At 37.3% G+C, this 13,795-nt stretch overlaps 1 protein-coding gene across 1 annotated transcript; it reads right to left on the bottom strand.

Annotated features, from left to right (window-relative positions):
• Nucleotides 1-3,996: 3,996 nt before the first annotated feature.
• LOC148865174 (dirigent protein 16-like) lies at nucleotides 3,997-4,976 on the bottom strand. Its single transcript, XM_088974180.1, has one exon. The coding sequence runs from the start codon at nucleotides 4,938-4,940 to the stop codon at nucleotides 4,173-4,175; it is 768 nt and encodes a 255-aa protein (XP_088830306.1). The 5' UTR covers nucleotides 4,941-4,976; the 3' UTR covers nucleotides 3,997-4,172.
• Nucleotides 4,977-13,795: the final 8,819 nt, after the last annotated feature.

Genomic DNA, 13,795 nt, shown 5'->3' with positions numbered 1-13,795 from the left:
CTTGCCAGAAATGGGGGCAAGAGAACCATCAGCTAAGGTGATTTTGTCATGACCAGGAAGCAAATCATATGACACAAACAAAGTGGAAAGGTTGGTCATGTGATCAGAAGCACCTGAGTCAATGATCCAAGGGGTCTTGGGATTACCTGAGGTAAATGCATGGTTAGCAGAAGCCCTTATACCTGAGTGAGCAAATGCAGAGGTGGCTGGACTTCCAGAAGGGTTGGATGATGAAGTTACACCTTCAAACTGGCTAATCATCCTTCCAAACTTCTCATAATCAGCTTTCATGGCTGCCAATTGTGCACTTGCAGACTCAAACTCTGTATCTGTACTTGTGGCTGTATGTGCATTTCCTGTTTTTCTACTGTCATTCTTCTTCTGAAATCGGATAGGGACAAGACTGGGATGCAATTTCCAGCACTTGTCCTTAGTGTGTTTCGGCTTCTTGCAATATTCACAAACCACCTCCTTCTTTCCTGTGCCACTGGGGGCTTCTGTAACCCCTTTGGGTTTGATTCCCATATTTGCAAAATGATCATTGATACTGACCCCTTGAACCTGCACTTGCCTCCTGCTTTCTTCACTGCTGACCAAAGCATATGCTTGAGACAATGAAACATCTTCCTTGGACAAGATGTTTTGCTTTGTAATGTCATATTCAGAATTCAGCCCTGTCAAGAACTCAAACACCCTATTCCTTTCAACCAATTTCCTATATGTTTCAGCATCCTTAGGGGTATCCCATGTCACGGCCTCTATCAAATCAATCTCTTGCCATATAGATTTTAGGGCTGAGAAGTATGCTGCAAGTGACTTCTCCCCCTGTCTTAGATTCTTCACATCACTTCTCAGTTTGTAAGCTCTGGCAACATTCAACTTCTGGGAGTAAGTTTCTGCAACACTATCCCAGATTTCTTTAGCCGAGTTCATCCACAGATAATGCTGACTAATCTGCGGCTGCATTGAGTTCACAAGCCACCCAATCACTGTGTAGTTTTCTTGTACCCATCTCTCATAAGATGGATCATCCTCTGGAGGAGCTTTCTTGCTCCCAGAAATAAAACCCCATTTTCCTTTGCTACAAATGTGGATTTTCACTGATTGTGACCAAGCCAAGTAGTTGGTCCCATCAAGCTTAACTGTAGTTACAGCCAGCATAGAATCAGTTGGGGTTCCCAAAATCTATCCATATTCAGCAGCATTCTTGTTTTCAAGGCTTGAGAAATCCATCATGTAAAGGCTCCAATTAGGATTTTTAATAGGTTTCTCAAGGTACTGGGGTCTTGATGAGTTTAGTTTGAGCTGAATAGGCAACAACAACTAGCTCACAGAATCAGTTCAGACTTGATAACTGTGACAGTCCAGTTCGATGGTAGTTTTTTCTTTACTGTTTCACCCTTTAAAGGACACCCAACAAACCTCCAATCACAAGGTATTTCAGGTTCTCAACAGCCGTTGTCCCAAAGAGAAGAAAACAGGGCCACAGTCCTTAAGAGACCTTTCGTCGAACACTCAGTGTGCAGTAGTTAACAGCCTACTGTTAACTAGAAGAAACCACTTCAAGGTGTTCAGTATAGGTCCAAGAAGAGGCTGGGATGAAGATGAGACTAGTGCCACTTAGTTTTAGATCAGTTTCGGCAGCTCGACAGTCCAATAATCAGCCGAATAGCACTTCCAAAACAACCCAGAAAAACAATCCAGCAACAGTGGGCCGAATGTATGTGGGCTTTGAATGCTTTAATAGTCCTCCCAAACAACAAAAAATAACTCAGCAAAGGACTGAGAAAAGACTTACAGCAAGAGAGTCTCTGGTTTGAACTATAAACCAGGCCGAACACTTGTTCTCTGAGATAACTTCGAAAGTCATTTTCTCTGATTTCAAATCAGGCCAAACAACTTGCTCTCTGATTCTTCCTAGTCACCGAACCCTTCTCCAAGTGTATAGAAACTTGGGCACCCTCCAATGACCTCCAAGAACCAGGCGGATGACTGTAAACTTTCAGCCCTAGAACCTCCTCATGTAGTTGGCTGAACTAGAACCACATGAGGGACACGCCAAGCAATGGCCTGCTCTGATACCAAGTTGAAAAATAGCCCACTTGATGTATGGAACTGTTTGAGATTAGATGCAAACCAGAAAATGAACAAACAAGAGAGGAAGAGAAGAGAGAGCTGGCGGCAATGAGTGTTAGAGAGTAAGAGGTTCGAACATAACCTCTCTCTAACACTCTAAACATCTTATTAATAAGTTAATCTTTGACAAATTACAGAGAGGCCCTTGAATGAACAGGAAAATACAAAAAACAGAATATTACAGAGTATGGGCCCAGAATAAGGTCCACAACAGAGAGAAACATAACATAACATGAAATGACAGTCTATGGGCCATTCGGCCCATCTTCTCTACAGTATTCAACCCCATATCTTTGGGATAAGGCATGGATGATGATGACGATGATCAGTGACCAAGATAGAATTGCTGTCTAACGTTTGTGTTATGTGCTTTAGTATTGGAGTAAGTTCAATACTTGTCCATTGTAGATGTTCAGTTTCAATCCGGTGGCAGTTTATTAAGCCAAGGAAAAAGGTTTTTCAGTTTTCAAACTTTGTAATGGGTGGAGTTCTGGTTTGAACTTTGAATCTTGGCCAAGGATGTGTATTTGATGCCGATGAGAGGGTAGTCTGATACTCTGATCCTCGTATTTGGGTTTTCTTCCGTTTCAATTGGCTACAAAATTCTCTTGGCTTTATAAAAGAAGGGCATTTTCTTGACAGGAAGTGCTCTTTCATGAAGGTGGTGTTTGCTAATGTGGTTTTCTTGAGGTAGTTTTCAAGAAAAAGGGCTGTCCTAATTAGGCCATATTTGGTAGTAATTCGAGTTTTGAGCACATTTTTTTTATGTTATTTGGTGCCAAATGCCAGTTAGGTGTCGTGCAAACAAAAAGGAGCAAATATTACAATAAATGTTATTTTGACATTTTCTCACGGAACCTTACTTGAAAAACTGTTTGACAACACTTAAAATTATGTGTAGAGAGGAGAAAACACCTCTCTACATAAGAAAATTGTTCAACCTTACTTGAAACTGTTTTCATTTTTGCAATACGAAAACAGTGAAAAGTAATTCTGGAATCTTAATTTGGTTTTTATTTTCAAGAATAGGTAGAATATGTTAACTTAGAAAAAGAAAAACAAAATAGATAAAAAAAAAAAAAAGTGGGTTCCACTGAGATGACAACTTGTTTTCAATCTTTCAAACTGTCTTCTTTTACCCACTTTATTTGGGCACATTTTATTTTTTGATAAAATGACTACATCTCTAGTGAAAACTCAAATAATGATTATAAAAGGTCATTAGAGGGGGCTTTTCTTTCTTCCGAAAGATGTGATATTTGAATCATGCTTAGGATGTTCTCTCTTCATAAATAAGAGTCTACTACCTACACCATTCCCCTTGAATAGAAAGTACTTTTTCCCTTTTTTTTAATGAAGATTATCTTGAGAAAGAGAATAAGATAAATTGGGTTCCTCATGAAGAACAAGCACCTCTTTCATCTAAGAACAGAATGTTTCTGATGAACTAGAGAAGAGGATGAGAGAAAAAATGAATAAATAAAAACATGAGGAAGACAAAAAAAGATGAAAATAGAGGAAACTAATTGGTATATGATTATGGTTCCAAATTCACCTTCTTCTGTTGTTAACTTGCTCATCTCCAATGTGCGGTTACTGTAGTCCCTTCTGTTGTTTATTGGTTTTAAGCTATCCAGATTTTTTCAATATTTTTAGATTATGTTTGGTCGCATCCTGATACTAAAACCTTTGCCAAATTCTTATAGTCATGTTAGGGTATCCCTCAAAAAGGCGAAACAGGATTTATGATGATGACGATGATTTCTATATCAAGATCCTCAACCAATATGAATCAATTGGTTTATCCATGGACTCTCTGGATGGACATGTACTGAGAATAACATACCACAGTTTGATCAATAGAAATCACTTCAATATATATCTAGACAGGATTACAATTACAACAGCTGGTACACTTTTAAATGTTACTTCACTCAACAATCATAAGAGCAAAGAAACCATTTGATCATCTCACATTCATTTCCAGACAAAACAAACAAACACCCACATGTGCTTTTCCATCTCCAGGAGCAGACTCAGTAGGTGAGATGGACTGTGATTCTGAGCAATGTCTCTGCTCCACCAGTGACACTCTGACCGGACGGGACTAGTGACCGGACCTCGGCAAATCCGCAGGCATTCTTGAACTTGCCAGTCCCACCAGTCACCGATAAACGAGACATGGCGCTTTGAATCTTGTAAACCCCAAAGAGATTAACAGTATCACCATATTCCCCACCCTCTAGCATGGCTGTGAATGCCATCATTTGTGTGGTTCCATCAGCAGAGCTTGCTACGTACACTCCCTGGGCTTTTCCAATTGACTGTGAGCCCAATTCAGGCCCAGATGTGAGGATGTCATCAATTACTGTTATTGTGCCAAAGCCCAGTCCCAGACCATCTGGTCCCAGTTGAGCCCTGTTCTGACCATTGATGGCTTGACCATTTGCAGCAAAGGTTGTGCCAGCCAGACCAGTGCCTAGAGGGACACCATTGACATTCACAGTTGGTATTGCACCATTGGCATTTGGGATTGGGACACCATTCTTGGGTGGAATGAATCCTACTGGCCTAGCAAATGGCACTTGACCACTGTAGATGTTTCCTAGTAAGCCAGTTATTGGCCTAGCTGTGGGACTGCTACCACCCAGGATGTCATGCATGTACAACTCCAGGGTGGGTTCTCCGGCACCGGCAGCAGTGGCAGTGGCGGCACCACCAGCTACAGCTGCGATCCTCACCAGCTGCACCATGGCAACTAGCATCAGAAGGGAGGCTGACGAGAACTCATGCTCGGAAAACATCTTGATATGTGATTGTTTCTAGTCTCCGAAATGTGATGGACGAATGGATGTGTTTGGATGAGAATGCAAATGAGTGCTAGCTTGGCTGATTAAATAGAGGAAATTCAGATGGAACCGTTGGAGGAACCCAACAACAGTGAAGCAGTTGGGGATCATGGAGTTAGTTAGGGAGGGTATTTCATACAGTAATGGCTGTCTATAAGAGGTTGGGAATTTAGTTGGAACATATGTAGCGTGTGGGGACTGGGGACTAATAATGGGTGGGTCCACTTTGGAGGATTAACTGGTTCAGGCCTATAGACTTATGTTACTGTGTGCAAGACTAGGACCACAAAAGGTTTTATGCTTTCTCTCCAGCAGAGTTGCATTTGGTGCCCAACAAGGGGCAAGGGACCATGGTGAGTGTTTCTGGTACAACCAAACCACATTAACACAATACCATCATCAATCCATAGCATGTGGGACCATTCATAACAGGGAGAGATCTCTCCCGTAGGATGTGGTCTATGATATTTTCATGTCCCTGTAGTGCTGGAACACTGTCGATCAAGTACGTTTTCTTGATGGATAATCTTGGAGTCTATGGAGGGTCTGGGTCCCAATTACTTGCCACCTGTTCCAGACTTCCAGTTATCAAGACCAAATTGATTGGGTCCCATCAATGTATTATAAATTAATGTTTTTATTATCCAAAAAAAAGAAAAAGAAAAAACCTTTAGGCTGTGTTTATTTCGATGTAGCGGCGGAATACAGACTCGTAGCTCCCCTTGGATTCACATGAATCCTTTGATCTGTTGATGCCATGTTTTGATTTCTAAGTCATACTATGAACAAATTTATATTTATATTATACTAAAAGTGTGGATGGGGTGTAGATTTTAGAATTTTTATATTAAAATACCCTTATTTCTTTTAACTTGATCTTGCTGTATTATGAAAGCAAAAAACATAATTTGGATTACTAATTTCATTAAATTCGTTATATTCCCTATCAATAAATCCCTAAAGTATTAACTCTTATTTCTTTTTATTAATTCTTATATTTAAGTTACATTAAACAAATGAGTTTTATAGACTTTTTTGTATTAAGACACCCCTATTTATGAATTTAATCTCTCTTTATTTGTGTGGACAAAAAATGTAATTTAAAGTATTATTACTTTTCACTTCATTAAATCTCTCTCACTAAGGTATTAACTTTCATTCTCTCTCCTTAAATACTTTATTTGAAGTATTGTTGTTTCTCATCAATAAATTATACAAATTAAATCTATATCCAATATTTTTAATAATATAAAACTTATGCTCAAAACCAATATGAAAAATAATTAAATAAACCACCTTTTTGTCTTAGTGGCAAGTAAATGTTTCAACCATTTGCATCAAACGGGTCAACCAATGTTCTTATATTTAATAGTAAAAACTTAAAAATAAATATAAATATAAATATTACAAAAATTATAAAAAATGTGAAAAATTTTATGCACATTCTAATATTATCTATTTATCATATCAAACAACAATAAGCATATGCTAAATAAAAGTATTTATATTCAATGGAATGAAACACAAGATTTAAAGTTGACCCAAAAGCAAAACCATTTTCCTATTCAAGTGGTTGGTTAATGGTTCAACCTTTTATGTTAAATGGATCAACCCATGATATCATAAATAAATAATAAAAATTTAAAAAGATAGAAACACAAAAGTTATTAAAAGCATAAAAATTTTGAATAAAAAACATTTGGGTGTATCACTAATATTATGTATTCATCATATTAAACAATTATAAGTGTGATAGATAAAAGTTATTTTTATTAATGATAGAAATAGAATTAAAACCAAACTAACTTGAAAAACAGTTTTTGCATCTAATTGATGATTAGTTGTCCATAAGGAGGCAAATTAGGTGGGATTAACTTAAGCGTGAACCAACCCAACTTGTAATCTTGGACAAGGTAGCTTTGACTTTCAGTCCTCGACTTGGGCTCAAGCCTAACTCTTAGGTAACTAAAGTCATGCCTAATTATATACATGCAATCATAAATACATATATAGCACATATTTGAATACATGCATGTATATACAACTATACACATACATTTTATGTCAAATTTTGTCATGGGACTAATTAACAAACCCAAGCCCAAGACTAACCCAAGTGCATCAAATTTCAATGCAGGTTGGAGGTTGGGCCCAAGTTGGGTAGATCTTTTTTTTAGATAATAAATGATATAAAGAAAGACATCAAAGGAAAAACTAAAAAAAAAAAAAAGTAAACCCAAAACTAAGAAAAGGACGAACCCCCAGACAAAGTGGGAAGTTAAGAAAGAGGTTGGGCAAGACCAATTTTCTTCTAACCCAACAGCACCTTTTGCAGCCAAAGCGTGAGCCGAGCTATTAACCTCTCTGCACACAAAATTAAATACAATTGCATCATTGATCAAATTATAAATATCTTCTAAAAGATGCCACACCTGTGGGTGAATATCAAAAGATTTTGAAGATAACACTTTTACAAGAGGCAAATTGTCACTTTAAAAAATATATATATATATATATAGACACAAATCCCAATTATCTAGCAGCTAAACAATTTTCTCAGATAGCAAAAGTTTTAACAAAAAGAGGAGAAACCACCTTGCAAACACCACACTTTCCAAAAAAATTGTCACTTTAAAAAAATATATATATAGACACAAATCCCAACTATCTAGCAGCTAAACAACTTTCTCTAATAGCAAAAGTTTTAGCAAAAAGAGGAGAAACCACCTTGCAAACACCACACTTTCCAAAAAAAACTCCAACAACATTTCTAAACAAAAAACCAAACCCACTATGGTTTCAATAGAAACTTCCACCTATATTAACTTTAACAATCAAACCATTTGGTGGAGACCAAAACGTAGGAGCCTGACCCAGGACCACACTAAGAGGAGAATCAGTTTATCCTTGAAGGAAAGCTTTCATTACTTCCTCCATCCACCTGATGGCAATGACAACTGGAAGACTTAGGGTTAGGAATTAAATCATTAAAAACAAAATAATTTCTAGCCTTTCAAATGTATCACAACAGATAAATAGAAAAAGTAATCATATTAAGTTCCACTACATTGTTTTTCTTTCTTGTTCTAACCACTAACCCCACCATTGAGCAAAGGAAGAGAACATATGGGTATCTTTGAAAGTTAAACCTAAAGGAGAGCCGAACTGGATATAGCTCGAGCATTGCTGCATTGAAAAAGAGCAAAGATAATTGATTCTGAATCCTTAGAGCACAAAGGTTATAGGTGAACTTGTTCAATTCTTCTTTTATCCAGTTCACGGCAAGGCTATTAATGTAGCAACTCCATAAAAATGATTTCAGTTTTGGAGGTATGTTCAATTATCAGGTTTTCTTCCAGGTAGTTGAAGTTAGAACAGAGTGATTGAAGCCATTATTATTGGTCAAAGATAACTGCAACACTAACTGATAAGTTGATTTTATAGAAAACTGCCCCTTAGAATATGGGAGCCGCATAAGCCTATCCACACCACCAAACAAAGGAAGGTCTAGAGAGTAGATTTTCTCAGCTAACATCTCTCCAAGCATAGAGGAAATATTCTCAATTTTTCAAGTATTGGAAACTAGATCTATTAAATCTGCCACTTTCACCCCATAACTCGAGACCATTTAAGGTCCAATTGGTTTATGGAAAGGAACTTCAAGGATCCAAGGGTCTTCTAAGGTATCAACATTCTATCTAGTTGCCATCTTCCAATAGGCTCCTTTTAAGATATCCCTCCTTGCAAGCAAGCTTCTGAACCCCCAAGAATAGTTTGAAAGAGCTTTGATAGACCTAAATCTTTTTGTATTTACCTTTAGCACTCTAGACCACAGACAAGATTTGTTCACTACAAACCTTTAAAGGCATGAGGATCTCATAAACCCAACCTTCCATTGAATTTTCTCTTATAAGAGGTCTTCCAACTGACCCAGTTAACCTTCCTCTTTTGAGAGGTCTCACCCCAAAAGTCTTCTTTGATGTCTTGCAATTTAATGACAAATATCCATAGAGATTAGGTAGTAGGAGTGCAGGACATGGTGTAAGTTGGAATTGAGGTTAGAACAAATTTTATTAAAACTTCCTTTCCAGCCAAAGAAAAACTAGAAACTTTCAATTAGTTGTTTTTTGTTCAAATCAATCTAGTAAAAAATTGAAAAGCTCTTTTTTTTTTATTTACCCATGATTGGAGGGAACCCTAAGTAAGAGGTGGGTTTAGCTACTACCTCCACTTTAAGAACCCTTTATATTATTTTCTTGAATTTATTAAGAATTCTTGGGCTGAAAAACCCTTGAATTTTGAAAAGTTAACCTTTTGGCCTAAGACCTGCCCATATTGCTTCAAGATCTCCACTATAATTCCACCTTCAACTATGTTGGCTTTGGAGAAGATGTACGAATCGTCTGTGAAAAAGAGATGGGTAATTACAAGACAAGAATTATTAATTTGGATATTAGAGATAACACCTTTATATTGTAAATGAATCAAAGCCATTGATAAAACTTCAAGGCAAAGGAGAAGTAGGTAAGGGCACAAGGGATCATCTTATCTAAGGCATCTATAAGGGTTGATTATTTTGCTAGGGCTTTCATTCACCAAAATTTGGCAGGTGGCAGAGGTGATACACTACATAATCCATCCTATAAATTTCTGATTAAATCCAAACATCTCTATGACCAATTTAACACTCCACCCTATTGTAGGCCTTATTCATATCTAGTTTAATTGCCATGCACCCTTGCCTTTGCCTAGTTGTCCTCATGAAGTGAATTATCTCATGGTGATTAAGATATTATCAAATATAAGCCTACCTGGCAGAAATGCATTCTAGTTCTGACTTATGATTTGGGGTAAAATGGGCTTTATCATATTGACTAAGACTTTTGAAATTATTTTTATAGACTATATTGCATAGACTTATGTGTCTAATTTAACTAGGGATTTTTGGCCTTTTGCATTTAGGAATCAAGGCAATAAATGCATTGTTAACTTTCTTATGTAGCATCCCAATTTGAAAGAATTCTTCCATTACTTTTGTCACTGTACTCTACATTGTATCCCAATAATGTTGGAAAAAGAAGTTTGGAAAGCCATCAGGTCCTAGAGCCTTTTGGGGGTGCATTTGAAAAAGGCCAACTCTAATCTCCTCATCTTCAGGATCCTTCACTAAAAATCTGTTGTTTTCTTCTAGCACAATCCTTAGAAGCCTGTCCAAAAGATTAGTATTACCAGAGGAATTTTAGGACTTAAAGATCTCTTTAAAGTGAAAGACAAGGACTTTTGTGACTTGATCCTGACCCTCAACCCAAGAACTACCATCATCCTTGAGAGATACAATTCTATTTCTTTCTCTTCTCCATATGGTAGCTTAATGGAAGTACCTTATGTTTCTATCCCCCAACTTCAACCAATTTTTCCTCGACTTTTGAACCCAAAGCATTTCCTCTATCTTAAATTCATTATCCAAAGAAATTTCTATCTCATTCAGTCTTGATTTAGAGAAAGAACTTATCATAGGCTTGTTTCTTTCCATGCTCAACTCCAATTGCAATGCTTTAATGTTGTCTTGAGTGTGGCTACCATTTACTTGTTCCACTTTCTTAGCTCACCTCTCAGTATCTTTTGGCTTTTGTTCACCCTAACTTGGAAACTCCCCATTTCCTTTGTATTCCATGCATTCTTTACTAGTTCTGCACAATCATTATAAGTGACCCATAAATTTTCAAACCTAAATGATTTTTTTATTCTCACTCTTGGTGGACAACTGTCTAGTAAAATCAGGATGTGGTCCAAGCTTGTAGGTGGCTAATGCATAACTCTAGCTTCCTCAAATCTATCATTCTAACTACTATTTTCTAAGAGAGCGAAGTCTATTTTTCTTCTTTATGTGCATTGAGCCTTATCTCCTGTCGGTCTATGGGAACCTTGGATCATGGCTCACTATGGGTTCTATCCCTATTGACTTAGAATTTTTTTTTAAGGCTTAACTTCTCACTATTTGCTTGGTTTCCTCCAATCTTATCATGGAGATCAAAAAGCGAATTGAAGTCCCTTATGCATAGTTTCCTTTTTCCAACCCACTCATTGAGTGAGCTAGCCTTGATAGGAGTACAAATTTAATGGAGTACATGCAAGCTCTTGATTCAGAGGTTTGTTTGGAAAGGCAAGGGGAAGCTCCGCACTACAATTCATATCTGATCCACCTATTCTTATTGAGGTTCGGAAGAGTTTTAAGGGAGTAGCACTTTGTTATTTTAACCCACAGGCCTTGAATTAAGTTTGCACAATTCTTCCACAATCTTAGAAATTCTTTTCTTGAACTTTTATTTGGTTTCCCTTAAGTAAATGAACAAGACCACGGATCTTCATTTTCCTCTTGCACTAAAGCCAAAATCATCCTTTCACAAGCAGCTTTAATTGAAACTTTTAGCTTCGCATTGCATAATAACAATAATCACCCAACTAAACCACAAAAGTCAACACCCCAACACTCCTAGCCTCTATGCCATTTCAGTTTTGTTTACACACCAAAACTGAACATTTTGTTTCTATTAATTTTTTTTTTCATGCAAACTTTCCTAAGTGCTCAAACTGTCAAGGGAGAGTCCAGCCCTTGACAGTTCCAACTGAGGATTAACATGGCCCATAGGGGGCTATGAAAGGGTAACCATCCACACCTTGTTATTGTAGTGAGAGGAAACTGAAATGGCCACCAAATCGTGAACTCTATTACCTTTGAGTCTCTTTAATGCTATTAAAAATTTGAGCCACGATCCTTTAACAATAGAGATTTTCCATCCTTTTTCACTTTTTTCATTCTGTTAAAATCCTGGGGAGAGTGAAATGCTCACCAATTCTTATTCTTATTTTTTCCATGTGATCAAAACTGATATAGTTTTGGAATTTATAATCAAATTTACTACAAATTTCATAGCTAGAGAACAAATTACCTCCATGTCTTGTTGACTTTCATGCGCAGTTCTAGCACCTTCTTCTTTAGTGGTCATGGGGATAGAATTTTCAATTGCATCACTACTTGATGTCTCTTTTGAGTTCTCAGACCTAGTATTGTTTACCTCTATCTGTTCTGTATCATCACCCAAGGTGCCTTTCTTATTTATAATATGTTCATTTTGTGCCTCAGGGATTCTCTCCTCTTCCCCCTCCACTCCACTAATATGCAATTTTACTCTTTTAGGTCCAAAATCAACATCATTAGACAAAACCAAATCCACTTGCTAACTCCTCTTTTTGTGTGACCCGATGTTTGAACTACTATTCGAAGAAGATTATGCTACAAAACTGGTCACCACCATCACCTTCTTTGACCTTCGAATAAGCTCCCTTCTCAACATTTTGTTTGCTGACATCTTCTAGAGAATCTACTATCTTCACTAGATTTAGTGATAGAGTAGATTGTGTGAGATCTTTGATTTGGACTATGTTGGTAGCCAAATGAGAATCATCCTACTAACATGTCACCTTTGGGCTGACAGTCTCAAACGAGTGGACCCACTTCTTGCGCAAACCATATTTCCCATGTTCCAACACCATAATAAAATCTCTCCCCAGACTTTCAATCAAAGGTTGCCTATTTTGCCATTGATCTTTCTTGGTTTTCATGCAAATCTAGTGGACCACCAACTCCCAAATTTTTAGTCAACGATATGACCACTTCAAAACTTGTAACTATTAGGGATCGTACCACTTTCTGCTCTTGGACACTGACTTGATTCACCAATAAAGAGGCATCGTAGAGTGTTTGGTCTGCTCTCCCTAACTCTGATCGTTTACCTGAGTTCCAATAACAATATCTTACCGAGTATTCATCTCCGACGGAAATACCCCTACAGCATTTTTCACATCCGAACCTCCAAAATCTTGGCTCTATAGCCACGTTTGCCTAAAGTTCACTGATGTTTCCTTTGAACTCAAGAATTGTTGATCTTTTATACCCTTTGCCTTCAACCAGGGCCCATACCTACATCCTTGCATTCATAGAGTCATGTTTTTGGAATTCTAGCATACTTGTTATTTGTCCAACTAGGTCTTCTCCCCATAAAACACACAATTCACTTGAATATGCCTTAAGTCTTCCACAGTTGAAACACATAACCGACAAACGTTCATACTATACCAAATATGAAATTTATTTGCCTTCCAACAATTTCCTCTTCACAACACACGTTAGTGGTTTTAATATATCTACTCTAACCTCTACTCGAATAAACATACTTGCTATGTGTGAATTAGTATTTGTTCACAATCTCCTCTCTCCAACGAGAATAACCTCACCAATATACTTAGATAAACTTTCTCCTATTACTGAGGTCATGCTTTCAACCAAAATATCCAATATTCTTGCCCACATCATGATTTTATTGTTCAACATTCCTTTGATACTCATTTCTAGCTCTCATTCATTTAGTAAAAAAGGAAGTTCTTATAAAACCAAGGTTCTTTGCTTATATATTCTTCTTTGTCCTCCTTACAATGGAATTTAAACCATAGACCCCCCCCCCCAATTAGGGAGTTTTACCTTGTACCCTCTCCCCCAATTTACCCATATTCCTTGCTCTTTCCAATAGGCCTTTCATATTTAGTTTCTTGCTCGGTAACACTTTTCCAAAAACACTATTCCTACATTTTTCCAATGACATGTCTTCTTGCCTAAACTCTTCTCCATCAAAGTCACCTTCCTTTTCTCTTAAGACTTATCTTCTCTCCTTTAATCAAAACAATCTTGCCTTCCTGTCCCAAGTTTGTTGATGAAGAAACACTAACAGCTCCAATAGAGCACACTATCTCAC

The sequence above is a fragment of the Nelumbo lutea genome, chromosome 3, assembly GCF_056320005.1.
Source record: "Nelumbo lutea isolate HS-2025 chromosome 3, American lotus-T2T, whole genome shotgun sequence".
Classification (NCBI taxonomy): domain Eukaryota; kingdom Viridiplantae; phylum Streptophyta; class Magnoliopsida; order Proteales; family Nelumbonaceae; genus Nelumbo; species Nelumbo lutea.
The sequence above is the reverse complement of the archived record's forward strand: the minus strand, read 5'-3'. Positions and strand labels throughout refer to the sequence as shown.

Coding starts and splice junctions, on each gene's coding strand:
- LOC148865174 (XM_088974180.1), bottom strand. CDS start 4,940: ATGTTTTCCGAGCATGAGTTCTCGTCAGCCTCCCTTCTGATGCTAGTT.